Source organism: Schistocerca nitens, chromosome 1, assembly GCF_023898315.1.
Source record: "Schistocerca nitens isolate TAMUIC-IGC-003100 chromosome 1, iqSchNite1.1, whole genome shotgun sequence".
NCBI lineage: Eukaryota > Metazoa > Arthropoda > Insecta > Orthoptera > Acrididae > Schistocerca > Schistocerca nitens.
Window position 1 is genome coordinate 225148439 of NC_064614.1, and position 17145 is coordinate 225165583.

At 44.0% G+C, this 17145-nt stretch overlaps 2 protein-coding genes across 2 annotated transcripts in view; both read right to left on the reverse strand.

Annotated features, from left to right (window-relative positions):
* LOC126238564 (WAS/WASL-interacting protein family member 3-like) overlaps window positions 1-8949 on the reverse strand; it is an 87777-nt gene extending 78828 nt beyond the window's left edge. The window contains exons 1-2 of the mRNA XM_049947802.1: window positions 8895-8949; window positions 2407-2650 (exon numbers count right to left, since the gene is read on the reverse strand). Of these exons, the coding sequence (XP_049803759.1) occupies window positions 2407-2650; window positions 8895-8949 (299 nt within the window). The remainder of the gene's footprint in view (window positions 1-2406; window positions 2651-8894) is intronic.
* The window catches only part of LOC126238404 (translation initiation factor IF-2-like), a 234864-nt gene that overhangs the window by 188603 nt on the left and 29116 nt on the right, over window positions 1-17145 (reverse strand). The gene's annotated exons all lie outside the window — the stretch shown is intronic.

The following is a 17145-nucleotide window of genomic DNA, read 5'->3' on the forward strand; positions in this document are numbered from 1 at the left end:
TTGCCTCACGTGCTCCAACATCTTTACGGAATCCCCACTGATCTTCCCCTAGGTCGGCTTCCACCAGTTTTTGCATTCGTCTGTAAAGAATTCGTGTTAGTATTTTGCAGCCGTGGCTTATTAAACTGGTAGTTTGGTAATTTTAACATCTGTCTACACCTGCTTTCTTTGGGATTGGAATTATTATATTCTTCTCGAAGTCTGAGGGTATTTCGCCTGTCTCATACATCTTGCTCACTAGACGGTAGAGTTTTGTTAGGCCTGGTTCTCCCAAGGCTGTCAGTAGTTCTAATGGAATATTGTCTACTGCCGGGGCCTTGTTTCGACTTAGGTGTTTCAGTGCTCTGTCGAACTCTTCACGCAGTATCATATCTCCTATTTCATCTTCAGCTACATTCTCTTCCATTTGTATAATATTGTCCTCAAGAACATCGCCCTTGTACAGACCCTCTATATACTCCTCCCACCTTTCTGCTTTCCCTTCTTTGCTTCGAACATTTAGTATTCGTATATATGCTTTTTAAGTCCTGTGTCATATATTTACATCTTGCTAACCAGATGGTAGGGTTTTGTTAGGCCTGGTTCTCCCAAGGCTGTCAGTAGATCTAATGGAATGCTGTCTACTCCTGGGGCCTTGTTTCGGCTTAGGTCTTTCAGTACTCTGTCAAACTCTTCACACAGTATCATATCTCCTATTTCATCTTCATCTACATTCTCTTCCGTTTCTATAATATTGTCCTCAAGAACATCGCCCTTGTATAGACCCTTTATATACTCCTTCCACCTTTCTGCTTTCCCTTCTTTGCTTAGAACTGGGTTTCCATCTGAGCTCTTGATATTCATGCAAGTTGTTCTCTTTTCTCCAAAGGTCTCTTTAATTTTCCTGTAGGCAGTATCTATCTTACCTCTAGTGATATGCGCCTCTACATCCTTACATTTGTCCTCTAGCCATCCCTGCTTAGCCATTTTGCACTTCCTGTCGATCTCATTTTTGAGACGTTTGTATTCCTTTTCGTCCGCTTCATTTACTGCATTTTTATATTTTCTCCTTTCATCAATTAAATTCAATATCTCTTCTGTTACCCAAGGATTTCTATTAGCCCTCGTCTTTTTACCTACTTGATCCTCTGCTACCTTCATTATTTCATCTCTGAAGGCTACCCATTCTTCTTCTACTGTTATTTCTTTCCCCCCATTCTCGTCAATCGTTCCCTAATGCTCTCCCTGAAGCTCTCTACAACCTCTGGTTCTTTCAGTTTATCCAGGTCCCATCTCCTCAAATTGCAATACGGTGGCTTAAACCTTTTTTAACCCTCATCTGTGAAGATGGTCCAAGACCGAAACCGGTAGGTATTTGAGTTCAAAATAAACACAGATGATGGTTCAACTATGTTCGTTAATGTGAAAAATGCCGGCTGCACTGTGGTTCGGAATTGAAAGCTCAGAAGAAAGCAACGATATAGCACCTCTCGTAGGGCCACGACTTGTAAAACAGTTTGATGTTCAAATCAACTTTCGCGTTCACGGCAAGTTTCTTTTACTGTTGTTGATAATTCTTCCGGGTCATATGGCCGTGGTCCATGGAATTCTTCTATTCCTAACGTTTCGTCCAGTACTATGTTGGACATCTTCAGAGGTATGGCTGGTCCTGCTGAGACCTGCCGATTGACGAGTCGGGCGTCGGAGAGGCCTAAATACCGAGGAAAGTGGGCGTGGTCTAGCTTGCACATAGTAGCAGAGTGAAAACTAGGCAAAGATAAAATGTAACTATCGATAATAGTCCGTCATAGATAAAAATCCCTTATCGATTCTGTAACGCCACTGTCCATATCTCGCTTAATTTCAAGGCCTCTTCTTTTCTATTAAAATTATCTTGATGTTTTAAATTTCAATAGCCTCCCTATACAATAGCCTCCCTATACAACCACGACTGTATAGGGAGGCTATTGAAATTTATAAACATCAAGATAATTTTAATAGAAAAGAAGAGGCCTTGAAATTAAGCGAGATATGAACAGTGGCGTTACAGAATCGATAAGTGATTTTTATCTATGACGGACTATTATCGATAGTTACATTTTATCTTTGACTAGTTTTCTCTCTGCTACTATGTGGAAGCTGGACCACGCCCACTTTCCTCGGTATTTTGGCCTCTCCGACGCCCGACTCGTCAGTCGGCAGGACTCAGCAGGACCAGCCATACCTCTGAAGATTGTTGTATTGGACGAAACGTTAGGAATAGAAGAATTGCATGGACCACGGCCATGTAACCCGGAAGAATTATGAACAACAGTACCATCCGGTCGTGAAAGCCTTCACTGTATGAACTTTCTTTTAGTTTCAGCTTCAGCTTTGTCGTCTGGCAGCGAATAGGCTGTCGAGGGAGCAGCGGAAAGGTGGCTGTACCTCGCCGTCGGCAGTCGCGCAGACGCGGGCCGACAGATCCTCACGGGGGAGGGCGGCGGGATGGAGGTGAGGCTGCTGGTGGCGCTGGAGCGAGACCCGGAGGAGGAGCGCGAGCACGCGCACGCGCGAGGCTGGGCTGCCTGCGGCTGAGGCAGCGCCAGCGGCGGCGACGGCGACGGAGACCGCGAGGACGCCCGCGACCTGCTGCCGCTGCCGCCGCCCCCCACGCACGTCACGACGCGCTCTGCATCACGACCGCGGTCCACAATAAAGGCCCATCAAAGAGCACTAGCTCACCAGTGGCTCCTCTCATAATTTTGTAACAGACAGCAAAAAGTCATTTCCCACAGTAATGAGGACGGCTATGGCGTCCGATTGGGGCATGGGTAAGTGCGGAGTGTCTCAGGGGTCGGTACTCGGACAGCTGCTATTTCTTATATGCATAAGTGACATGACTTCTGGTATTCATTCTAAATTACACTCAAGACCAAAGAAGAAGAAACGACGCATCACGAAGGAATTATGCGAATGTGGTGTACATGTGCAGACAAACAAATGATTAGTACACTACTGGCCATTAAAATTGCTACACCACAAAGATGACGTGCTACAGTCGCGAAATTTAACCGACAGGAAGAAGATGCTGTGATGAGCATATGATTGGCTTTTCAGAGCATTCACACAAGGTTGGCGCCGGTGGCGACACCTACAACGTGCTGCCATGAGGAACGTTTCCAACCGATTTGCCATACACAAACAGTAGTTGACCTGCGTTGCCTGGTGAAACGTTGTTGTTATGCCTCGTGTAAGGAGAAATCCTTACTATCACGTTTCCGACTTTGATAAAGGTCGGATTGTATGTAGCCTATCGCGATTGCGGTTTATCGTATCGCGACATTGCTGCTCGCGTTGGTCGAAATCCAATGACTGTTAGCAGAATATGGAATCGGTGGGTTCAGGAGGGTAATACGGAACGCCGTTCTGGATCGCAACGGCCTCATATCACTAGCAGTAGAGATGACAGGTATCTTATCCGCATGGCTGTAATGGATCGTGCAGCCACGTCTCGATCCCTGAGTCAACAGATGGGGACGTTTGCAAGACAACAACCATCTGCACGAACAGTTCGACGACGTTTGCAGCAGCATGGACCATCAGCTCGGAGACCATGGCTGTGGTTACCCTTGACAGGAGCGCCTGCGATGGTGTACTCAACGACGAACCTGGGTGCGCGAATGGCAAAACGTCATTTTTTGGGATGAGTCCAGGTTCTGTTTACAGCATCATGATGGTCACATCCGTGCTTGGCGACATGGCGGTGAACGCACATTGCAAGAGTGTATTCGTCATCGCCATACTGGCGTATCACCCTGCGTGATGATACGGGGTGCCATTGGTTACACGTCTCGGTCACCTCTTGTTCGCATTGACGGCACTTTGAACAGTGGACGTTACATTTCAGATGTGTTACGACCGTGGCTCTACCCTTCATTCGATCCCTACGAAACCCTACATTTCAGTAGGATAATGCACGACCGCGTGTTGCAGGTCTTGTACGGGGCCTTTCTGGATACCGGAAATGTCCGACTGCTGCCCTGGTCAGCACATTCTCCAGATCTCTCACCAACTGAAAACGTCTCGTCAATGGTGGCCGAGCAACTGGCTCATCACAATACGCCAGTCACTACTCTTGATGAACTGTGGTATCGTGTTGAAGCTGCATGGGCAGCTGTACCTGTACACGCCATCCAAGCTCTGTTTAACTCACTGCCCATGCGTATAAAGGCCGTTATTACGGCCAGAGGTGGTTGTTCTGGGTACTGATTTCTCAGGATCTATGCACCCAAATTGCGTGAAAATGTAATCACATGTCAGTTCTAGCATAATATATTTGTCCAATGAATACCCGTTTATCATCTGCATTTCTTCTTGGTGTAGCAATTTTAATGGTCAGTAGTGTAGTTCAGAAAAACCGGATGATTTATTCAAGAGAAAGAGGTTCCCAAATTGACCAAGTTGATGATGCATTGCTGCCCCTCTGGGCTTTATGCAAGCAGTTATCCGGTTTGGCATTGATTGACAGAGTTGTTGGATGTTCTACTGAGGATTATCGTGACAAACTCTGTCCAACTGGCGTGTTAGATCGTCAGAACCCCGAGACGGTTGGAGGATCCTACCCATTATGCTCCAAACGTTCTCATCTGGGGAGAGATCCGTCGACCTTGCTGGCCAAGGTAGGATTTGGGCAGCAAGAAAACAAGCAGTAGAAACTCCTGCCATGCGTGGGCGGGCACTATCTTTCACAAAATGGCTTGCCATGAAGGGCAACAAAACGGGGTGTAAAATATTGTCGACGTACCACTGTGTTGTAAGGGTGCCGCGGATGGCAACCGAAGAAAAGAGATAGAACCCCAGACCACTACCGCTGGTAGTCGGGCCATATGGCGAGCGACTGTCATGATGGTATCTCAAAGATGTCCAGCATGTTTACAGACACGTCTTCTGCATGGAATCTCATTGACTAGAGTAGAATTGTCTTCAGTGATGAGTCGTGCTTCAAACTGAGCTCCGTCTAGAGACGCCCCGGATTACGGAAGGATACCAATCTGACTGTCGGCCACCATACGGTCCGACAACGAGGAGTGATTGTCTGGTGTTTCATTCCTTTTCATAGCAGAACCCTTAGGTTGTCATACGCGGCACCCTTACAGCACAGCCCCTCATGGCAAGCCATCCTGTGATTATATTTCAACCTGATAATGCCCCCCCCCCCCCTCGCACACGGAGAAAATTTCACCTGCTTGTCCTCTTGCTTACCAAACCCTACCTTGACCGGGTCCCCAACCGGCTCGGGATTTTGACAATCTAGCGTGCCCATTGGACAGAATTGTACGATATCCCACATGCGGAAATCCAGTAACTCTACCAATCAATGTGAAGCTGAATAACTGTTTGCACAAGGGCCAGAGGTGGACCAACGCGTTAATGACTTGCTTAATATGTGAAGCTCTTTCTCTTGAATAAATCATGCAATCTTTCTGAAACTGTAATCTTTGTTCGGCTGTACTTGTACATCACTTCTACCAAATTCCATCCCATTCGGATAATTTCTTCGTGTTACGTCTTTTTTTGTCTTAAGAGTGCATCTTTACATGCTGAACACATGAGCGATGCACAGTCTCTGGTTTTCTGAATTTGCATTATTAAGCGCGGGCACGCTAGTAGACAATAGCGAAGTCGAGTGACAGCCTTGCGCAATAGCATTTGTGGAGTCGTGGAGAGAGGATGTTGCACCATGGCGGAATGAGCAGCTTCGTTAGCGAAGGTGCCACAAGAGATTTCTAACTGAAGATAAATGACGATTTTTAAGATGATTATACAGACAGCACCTCGGATCAAAGGTAACTTATTTTGAGTTCGTTAGCCGCAAGCAAAAGTTCAGTAATTATTGATGTGCAAGGATTTCATTGTGTCCAATAACATCTACTTGCTGGAATTCATGGATAACTGTCAATAATGTGTTCAGTATTCTAGTTAGCCCTCCCCCCATTTAGATAAGAGAAATAAGATTGTATTAGGAAGTCAAGAAAACATATTTTTGTAATAGAAATATTTTGTAGATAGACATTATCTACTATGATAATGCGGAGAGAGAGAATGCTGGCTGTTCGTATAAGCTGGAGTTCAGTTTTGCGTCATTCAAAGAATTTCAAAGTAGTTCCTTTTGTTTTAATAACTATTTCACAAAGTACATCCGCTCTGCTCAAAACAATATGTTCGGTAACATTTGTATTGTCATGCCTTGCACTTTTGCGTGAACAATAATTAATAATTTGAAAAAGAGAATCAAAAACTAGTTTGCTAAACATCAATTTAAAAGAGATAACAATAAAATGGCAAAATGTCGCGCAGTGATTTATTTCAGATCATCATTTGCAATGCGGCCAGATCAGAGTCAAGTTATCCATTGCAAAGTAAGAATTTGTCGTAGGGGCTAAAGGAACATATTTAACAGAATATTAGAAACAGTTTTCAGTTAGTGAAATTTAATGTAACTTCAACAGATGCGTTTTGTAATAGGCCATATTTAAATAACGCAACAGTTAATCCTGGGTGTTTTCGTGAATCATTCTCTAACGCAATCTAATTAACAGACAGTGTGCTGCAATTCAGATTAATTAAAAACGTATTCCTAAAAATCAATTTGTATAAACAAGTTCATGTTCAAAAGTAGGGTGGCTATATCGATTCTAGATCTGAATCTGTAATACCAATTAGAAGTCAGACAGTTTTCAGATTGATGGTGAGAAATTCAGTTAAACGCAATTTCAGCATACAGCTCCCAACTACAAAGGTAACTTTCAAGTTTGTGTCGCTGCCCGTCATAGTGTACGCCGCATGTTAACTGAACGTGCCACATCCTACAATGTTTGCAACTAAGCACGTTGCACAAAAAAATTTGACACCTCCAAGAGGCATCACTGTGCAATATAGCACTCATGTCGAGTTGCGAAAGGGTTCCTTGTGAGTGAACATCAAACCAGGAACGCACGCATACAGCACTGTAAAGATGGCTATTGTCGTTCTGGAAGATGGGAGTGTGCATAGAATACTCATCATAAAGATGTAAAAGAAAGGACAATATATTGACACAGAGAAAGCTGAAATAAACATCCTGCTTCATGTCACGGTAATATGAATGAATGGACCCAAGTCATGGTACCAAAACTTTCGCAAAACCACCAGAGAACCATCTCTGGTCTGAACCAACTCCCCTTCCCCACCCCCCACACACATATTGCTCATTAAATGCCTCACTGAACCGTGGCGCACTCGACGTCTCGCATAATTAGAAAATCCACTCTGCAAAGCCACTATGCCAGGGTGGTATAGTGATTAGCGCATCTACCTAATGAACAGGAGACCCGGGTTCGAATCTCGGCCTTGGTACAAATTTTCATTTGTCACTTCACTCTGCATGTACATATCATAGCCGGCCGAAGTGGCCGTGCGGTTAAAGGCGCTGCAGTCTGGAACCGCAAGACCGCTACGGTCGCAGGTTCGAATCCTGCCTCGGGCATGGATGTTTGTGATGTCCTTAGGTTAGTTAGGTTTAACTAGTTCTAAGTTCTAGGGGACTAATGACCTCAGCAGTTGAGTCCCATAGTGCTCAGAGCCATTTGAACCATTTTGTACATATCATAGATATTTGTGACTTGAAATGCTCTCTGGAACCAGATAATTTCATTTAATTAGAAAAGAGATCAAATCTCTACTCTCCAAGCCACACTACACGCTTCCAGACAGCTGCTATCCAGTTTTTGTGCTGTTTGGCCAAATGAAGACCTGCACCCCCATGTACTGCTGTGAGCAATGACCTTTCGTGAGGCCGTGCTGGGTAGCCGCGCGGTCTAGGGCACCTTGTCACGGTCCGCAAGCCTCCCCTCGTCGGAGGTTCGAGACCGCCCTCGGGCATGGGTGTGTGTGTGTTGTCCTCAGCGAAAGTTAGTTTAAGGTAGATTAAGTAGTGCGTAAGCTTAGGGACCGATGACCTCAGCAGTTCGGGCCATAAGACATTATCACAAATTTCCATTTTTCTTTTCTTTTCGCGAGGTACCCGACGTCAAATTTCCATTACATGTAGTACCTTTCGCAATGTTTGCTCGGAAACCGGTTAAGATTGTCCTATATTCACTGACAGTAGCAACTGCTGCAGTTTTTTGAACCGACTGGCGGTGACAATGCGAGACATCCATCTCTCTGGTGTCTGTCGGATAGGATCTTTTTACGACCACCGTTCCTACGGCGAGTTATGTGGCTGCATGTGGTACTCCGTTCCTTGTATACACGTTTGACTGTCCCAGCTGCTGCAATGAGGTATCAGACAACTTCATTCACGGCCTGGACAGTGACACGTCGAAACCAAATAGCTCCTTTTGGTCATGTCTCTACGTCGTCCCATCTTACTGAACTGGTCCATGCAACCGGCCAGCACATACACATAACTACAATGCCGTGACTTAAGTCAGCGATGGAAGGCCACATGACAGACTGGTACCATGTTCTACACCAGGGCTATGCAACCGGCGCACACACAGCAAAATGACCACTTTAGGCGACCAAAAATCGATTTTCACACTTATAGATTAGGTCTAAACGTCCTTGTATTCTTCACCTCAGGTAACTGGTCCATCGCACTGCAGTAAAATATCCTTAGTTATGTTGATAATAAAGGCGTGTGAAAATCTGACAGGCAAGTTGCATTCGAAACTCGAAAGTATTATAACGTGAATTTTTTGATCATCTCATGCGAAAATCTCAATATTTATCATGGAGGTGGAAGCCACAGGTGTGTTCATTAAATAGACAACGTTACAATTCATTTTTTACTCTCGTTAATAGTAAATGACGATTTTATAAAAAATATTTTTCCTTAGACTTTTAAAAGGAGTTCCGCTTAGTACCGCTTTCGTCCTAAATATTTATACTTGTGCATTTGTTGACTATTAGTATTGTAAATTCTAGGAACTCAAACCAACGCATTGTGACACCAGACTCTTTTCTTTACAGGTAGTCGGAGTGGACCAAGTCACTCGGAATTAAATATGAGGAAAATGGATCTAGTTTTAGTGTTAAAAAAGGAGAACTTTTATAATCACAGTCTAAGTGTATAGAACGATTTACGACTCACATATTGGATAAATTTAGTGAATATAAACAGTCAAAAGACAGTGTATGTGAAATTAAGCCAATTTTAAAAGTATTTGTCTCAAAATTGCTACAAAAGTGGAAAAAATCCAATTGGAATATGGAAAGATTTACCAAATCCAATTCAGAATGGTTAAAAAAGGACTTGGTCTTGCCAGATCTAAGCACTACAACCACAAACGAAGATTTACACGTGAAAAACCCAGAGGAAGACCTGCAAAATCTTTTGAAGAGAGCTCTCGACGATCAAAACGAGGAATAGTACAACCAATTATTGCTGAGTCAACCCCAGAGCTTTTGTGTACTGCTGCTCAAAGCAGCCTTGATAAGAGTGGAAAAAGAACAGCTGCACAAGTAGTAAACTTAGCCCTAAACACAAGCGTTTTGTCTTGCGGATTTATTGTTAATTACAGTAATTTTAAAAATTATTGCCTCGAAACAGCAAAAATCTGTTTAGAAACGTACAAGTGGTACAAAATGAGTGCATCTGTGCACAAGCTGCTAATACATGGTGCAGACATAATAAAGGAACTACCTTTGCCTGTGGTGCTTTTCTCAGAAGATGTCTTGGAATCTAGTCAGAAAGAATATAAAGGTTTAAGGCTTTTCCATGCAAGGAAAACTTCAAGAATACATACGAATACGGATATTGTCCACTGGATGCTGATAGCTTCAGATCCTATTATTGCCGCCCGGGTTCCCGGGTTCGATTCCCGGCGGGGTCAGGGATTTTCTCTGCCTCGTGATGGCTGGGTGTTGTGTGCTGTCCTTAGGTTAGTTAGGTTTAAGTAGTTCTAAGTTCTAGGGGACTGATGACCATAGCTGTTAAGTCCCATAGTGCTCAGAGCCATTTCCTATTATTGCGATCAAGAGGAGGAGGCACATTAAAAAAAGAAAACCCTTACCTAAGGAGGTACTGTTAATGTTAGAAGAACCTGTTGTGAAAATGCTTGAAGATAATGGTGACGAAGAATCAATGGATGATGATGATGATGATGATGATGATGATGATGACGACGACGGAACGATGGATGATTATGATGAGAGATACTGTCTTATTGTCTGTCAACTTTAAGTAAAATATACTAATTTGATTTTCATCCTACTTTTTCATTTTTAGCTACCTATAAATCACCTTTTAGTTTGGTAGGTACTTTCAGAATCTTGTCAAGTCTGAATACACATCAACCCTAAGGTCAGAAGCCTTTCTAAGTATAAATGCACATATTATTTAACATATTTGAATTTTGGCCGTCTAAAGTGGTCATTTTGCCGTGTGTGCGGCGGCCCAAGAGCCGGATCTGGTCCGAATTTGGTTTCAATCAGGGGCGCGAAAGAAATTCGTGGGAGAAGGACCGAGGCGATGGGGAATCTTGCAACGGATGTTTTTAAGGCAGCTATTTGTAAATGGTTGTAAGTAAAGAAATAATGTTCAGGGCGCGTAAATAAATGTAAATATCTGAATGATGGATGTACTGTCAAAAACGCATGCTTTTAGACATTTTTTGCTGTCGTGGCGTTTTGAGAAATGTGTGCCATTCATATCGGTCTTGATCCCACACAAACATTAACGTCAGTGACGCTATAATCTTGACTTCATACGCTAAGAGCTTTGCTGTCGCGTCACGTGAAGAGGTGGCCCGCGAAATTACGCATGTGAAAGGAAGGAAGATTGAATTTAACGTCCCGTCGGTATCGAGGTCATTAGAGACAGAGCACACGCTCGGATTGTGTCAGGGACAGCGAAGGAAATCGACCTTTCAAAGGAATCATCCTGCCATTTGTCTTGGGCGATTTAGGGAAATCACAGAAAATCTAAGTCTGGATGACCGGACGTGGGTTTGAACCGTCGTCCTCGCGAGTGCGAGTTCAGTGTGCTAACCACCAAGCCACCTCGTTCGATTTAAATATGTGAATCACACCCGCGCCTGTCCTACTCCTCCACAGCGCTCCAAAGCTACCAATTTCCTGTTCTAAGGGAACGGGTAATGTTTTGTCCGCTGAGTTTCTATATGTAATCAATCAATTTATTACGTCGTCCGAACAATGATTCAAAAGGCTCTAAGCACTATGGGACTTAACATCTGAGGTCATCAGTCCCCGAGACTTAGAACTACTTAAACCTAACTAACCTAAGGACAGCACACACATTCATGCCCGAGGCAGGATTCGAACCTGCGACCGTAGCAGCAGCGCGGTTCCGGACTGAAGCGCCTAGAACCACTCGGTCACAACAGCCTGCAACAATGATTCGTTAGTTGCTGTATGGAACCGTTGTTTGTAAGAGCACAGATTTCAACTATGTCCAATATCTTAATCTATACGATACTTCCTGTACTGCTATAACTGCGAGACTCGTTTATGAAGCATAAAGCAAGGAAACTGTTTCAGTTACAGTTACAATATGCATCGTCGCAGCTGGAGCAGCACGTCGAAGATGTTCTGCATTCGCAGTGAATTTCGTTAGACAATTCCCACGAAGAGGAAAGACAATTCCTCACCGAGAATATCCACGTCGCTGTTTTATCATCATTCACAGCCAATTTATAACAAATGAAGCACAATATTAGGAAACTGCGGTAGCAGTTCCATGCCTATCTTTTTTCTCTGGTAGCGCCAAATATGCTCGCTGAATTTATATCAAAGTCAATAACTATTCTCAGGTTTCTGAGCAAAAAGATCTTATCTGTGAGATTACAAACGTGTCCTTATTCATAGTTTTATCACAACAGTACATCTCAGTTAACTAGTGCTTTACACACTGGACTCGCATTCTGGACGAGTAGCATTCACTTCCCCATCCGGAGCGGTTCTAGGCGCTACAGTCTGGAGCCGAGCGACCGCTATGGTCGCAGGTTCGAATCCTGCCTCGGGCATGGATGTGTGTGATGTCCTTAGGTTAGTTAGGTTTAATTAGTTCTAAGTTCTAGGCGACTGATGACCTCAGAAGTTAACTCGCATAGTGCTCAGAGCCATTTGAACTCCATCCGGAGAACCAGTTCTAGATTTTCCTAAATTGCTTAAGGGAAACGACAGAATGGTTGTTTTCAAAAGGATATGGGCCATAACCTTACCCGCTCTTTCCCATTGCGAGCTTGTGCTCCTTCTACAATAATCTGTTCGTCAACGGGACGTAAACGAATAAACTTCCTTCTTTCCTTTCTCCCCAGTAATCATTATTTCTAGGATATTCCCTAACTATATAAAAGACTGTGTTGTTGTGCATCAAACCAAACAAAATGCTTAAGTGAGATGTAGCGAAGTCCAAAAATACAACTCAGTTGCCTATGTTGTAATACCATTACAAAAGGTATTGAAATGAAATGAAATGTCCCGTCGGGTAGACCGTTTGCCTGGTGCAAGTCTTTTGAGTTGTCGCCACTTCGGTGACTTGCGGGTATTTCTAACTGTAGTTAAGAGTATGAAACTCAAAATAACGCAACATACAGTAAATCACTAAATTTAGTAGACGACGTCCCCTCAGAATTACTGAGGTTCTTGGGAGAGTTAGCCTTGACTATTCCGGAAAGTGTGCAAGAGATATGAGATGGGTGAATTATTACATTCTTATTGAAGAAGAATAAACTTCTTCAAGAAGAACGTAATTATCACAATTCCAAAGAAAGCGGGTGCTGACAAGTGTGAATATAATCCATGGTTGCAAAGTACTAACACGAATTCTATACAAAAGAACATAAAAACTGGTAGAAACCGACCTGGGGGGAGGTCAATTTGGATTCCGGAGAGATGTAGGAACACTCGAGGCAATACTGACCCACGACTCCTTTTAGAAGATAGTTTAAAGGAAAGGCAAACCTATGCTTATAACATTTGTAGATGTGCAGACTTAGAGAAGTTTTTGACAAAGTTGACTGGAATATTCTCCTTGAAATTCTGGAGCTATAAGGGTAAAATACAGGGAGCGAAAGGCTATTTACAGCTTGTCACGGAAACCGCACAGTAGTTATATGAGTCGAGGGGCTTGAAAGGGAAGCAGTGGTTGAGAAGGGAATGAGACAGGGTTGCCACATACCCCAGACGTTATTCAGTCCATACATTGAGCAGGCAGTAAAGAAAATAAAAATAAATTGGAGAAGTAATTAAAGACCTGGGAGAAGAAATAAAAAAATCGACGTTTGCCGTTGACTTCGTAATTCTGTCGGAGACAGGGAAGAGCTTGGAAGTGCAGTAGAACGGAATGGAAAGTTTCTTAAAAAGAGGTCCTCAGTACAAAAGTAAAATAAGGCTAATGGAATGTAATCGAAGTGAATTAAGTGATGCTGAGGAAATTAGATTACGATATGAGACATTAATACGAGGGTAATCCCAAAAGTAAGGTCTCCTATTTTTTTATAAGTACAGAATTCTGTTTGTGTGGCAGTTTGTCACACTGTTATGAAGAGTGCTTCACGCGCTGTGTGTAAACATGCGCACGCCTCGCTGAGGCGCTCAGTATTGGCTTGGCAGCCAGTGAGAATGGAGCTCCCGTTAGAGGTTACCGCCGAGTGCGAATTGTGCGCAGTTATTTGGTTTCTGTACGCAAAGGGCACTGCGCCGATTGAAATCCATCGCCAATTGACGGAAGTGTATGGTGAGTCGTGCATGGATGTCAAAAATGTTCGTAAGTGGTGTAGAGAGTTTGCAGCTGGACGGACCGGAATTCACGACGAACAGGGCGGGAGACCGTCAATTTCTGAGGAATCAGTGTTGAAGGTTGAGCAAAGCATGCGGGAAGATCGGAGGATCACCCTGGATGATCTCTGCACGTTGGTTCCTGAGGTTTCTCGAAGCACCGCTCACAGAATTTTAACGGAAACATTGAACTACCGGAAGGTGTGCGCAAGAAGGGTGCCACGCATGCTGATTGAGGACCACATGCGGCAACGAATTGATGTTTCCCGCGCATTTCTTCACCTCCTTGCAGCCGAACAGGACAACTTTCTGGACTCAATTGTCACGGATGACGAAACCTGGGCATACCACTTTACACCTGAAACCTAGCAACAATCACGCCAGTTCATAACTTTCTGAACAGCATGGCGACGAGCTGGTATGACATGGGCATACAAAAACTGCCACAGCATCTAGAAAAATGCAAAGACAGAAATGGTGATTATGTCGAAAAATAGCTATTTGTTCAAGCTGTAAACTGATGTAAACCATTGTAGAAATAAACAGGTCTACGCACTTATAAAAAAATAGGAGACCATACTTTTGGTATTACCCTCGTAGTAGTAGATGAGTTTCGATATTTGAGCAGCAAAATAACTAATGATGGCTGAAGTAGAAATGGTATAAAATGTAGCGTGGCTGTAACAAGGGAAACATCTCTGAAAAAAAAAGAATTTTTTAATATCCTGTACTAATTTAAGAGTCAATAATTCTTCTCTGAAGGTATTTGTCTGGAGTGTAGCTTTGTACGGAAGTGAAACGTGAACAACAAGCAGTTCAGAATTTTTTGTTCTGTTCTCAATATCGGTTGAGGTATGACAAATGATGTATATTACTCGGTCGACCTCCCACAACTGACGCCAAGTTGCAGCCTTCTGCCGGCAAGAGCTCTCCGAATTGTGGCGTGTAATATGGCGGTATGTAACGGAACTATGTCGGTGCGAAAACGGAAAACTCAGAAAACTGATAACACGAATTCGAAGAGTTTGTTCACACATGGAGCAGCCAATGGCAGACCACACACGAGCTCTACGTCAGCTGCAACAATTGGACGTCTTGGGTACATTGTCATCGATCATCCTTCATACAGTCCACTCGATTTTCATCTGTTTCCAGAACTTAAAGAACACCTTCGGGGACTTCACTCTGATAGCGATGAAGCAATGCAAGCAGAGGTGAGGTTGTGTCTCCGCCTACAACGGCAAACATTCTACGGTGATGAAACTTCCTGGCAGATTAAAACTGTGTGCCCGACCGAGACTCGAACTCGGGACCTTTGCCTTTCGCGGGCAAGTGCTCTACCATCTGAGCTACCGAAGCACGACTCACGCCCGGTACTCACAGTCTTACTTCTGCCAGTATCTCGTCTCCTACCTTCCAAACTTTACAGAAGCTCTCCTGCGAACCATGCAGAACTAGCACTCCTGAAAGAAAGGATATTGCGGAGACATGGCTTAGCCACAGACTGGGGGATGTTTCCAGAATGAGATTTTCACTCTGCAGCGGAGTGTGCGCTGATATGAAACTTCCTGGCAGATTAAAACTGTGTGCCCGACCGAGACTCGAACTCGGGACCTTTGCCTTTCGCGGGCAAGTGCTCTACCATCTGAGCTACCGAAGCACGACTCACGCCCCGTCCTCACAGCCTTAATTCTGTCAGTATCTCGTCTCCTACCTTCCAAGCTTTACAGAAGCTCTCCTGCGAACCATGCAGAACTAGCACTCCTGAAAGAAAGGATATTGCGGAGACATGGCTTAGCCACAGACTGGGGGATGTTTCCAGAATGAGATTTTCACTCTGCAACGGAGTGTGCGCTGATATGAAACTTCCTGGCAGATTAAAACTGTGTGCCCGACCGAGACTCGAACTCGGGACCTTTGCCTTTCGCGGGCAAGTGCTCTACCATCTGAGCTACCGAAGCACGACTCACGCCCGGTACTCACAGCTTTACTTCTGCCCGTATCTCGTCTCCTACCTTCCAAACTTTACAGGAGCTCTCCTGCGAACCATGCAGAACTGGCACTCCTGAAAGAAAGTTTGGAAGGTAGGAGACGAGATACGGGCAGAAGTAAAGCTGTGAGTACCGTGCGTGAGTCGTGCTTCGGTAGCTCAGATGGTAGAGCACTTGCCCGCGAAAGGCAAAGGTCCCGAGTTCGAGTCTCGGTCGGGCACACAGTTTTAATCTGCCAGGAAGTTTCATATCAGCGCACACTCCGCTGCAGAGTGAAAATCTCATTCTGGATTCTACGGTGATGATATCAATAACTGGTCTCTCGTTGGGAGAAACGTGTTCGTCATCAGGATGTCTATGTTGAGAAATAAATATGTAGACATGAAGAATAATGATGTAGAACGTCAATAAAGTCTGTTTTATTTAAAAGGCTTTAAGAGTTTTCACATAAAAAATCGGCGACATTATTTTTCAGCCCGCCCTCGTATGTGACAAAAGATACTGGGAGATGAAAAGCCATACACAGGTTAGACTAGCGTGAACAGGAGAGAATATTCATTTATACCAACAATGTAGGAAGTAACTTGGTGGGCCATCAGTACAGGAGTGTACCCGTGGAAACTAGCGCTGCACGCCAGCGGCAGCATTCGAGATCTTTCGTCGACTATCATTTTGCCCTGGCACAAACTCGGTTTGATGTTTAAATTATACTCTATTGCGATCTGGTATAAATATTCTTAGGAAGGGTGCTTTGCTCTCAGACAGTTGTTCTAAGAAACGGTGTGAGTACCGCAGTGCTTCTGCTGTTAATCAGCTGATGAATCCTCAGAATCCAAGCAAAAGATACTACAAATCATCTTGCTGTGACGCCCTCTGGAAGGCGTGACGATCAATTTATATAGGTCGCCGAGCGCTACGGTCATGAGGATTACTTGTAGATGACAACGAGTCCGTTTGTGGAAATATCGTAAAGAACTTACGACGTTAACCCAGGCAGCTATCCAAGAATTCCATGAGTTATAAATACGCCTGGAAAACATCATCGCATATGTATTAGCAAAAGTTACGACTTACTGTTATTAAAAAAAATTATTTAACCTTGAAATAGCGAAACTGAAATAACCATGGTAAGTGTTACTTTATCATTGTGCAGATAATTTTTCCTGCACCAGTGGTGTTTTGCAAACTTAAGTGCAATGTTCATAGCATAACGCACCTGAACTGGGCACAAACTACTTTACAGATTGGAACCCCTTGAGTGCGAGGTCCCAGAAGTCGAATGATTTTTACGGCATTCGACGACTCACACATTGTCTACGAGGCGACCACAATATTGGCTGCTAATAGCAAAAGGGAGCAAGGCTGGATGTATCCAATGGTGAGCACAGCATGTGACAACGGAGTGTAG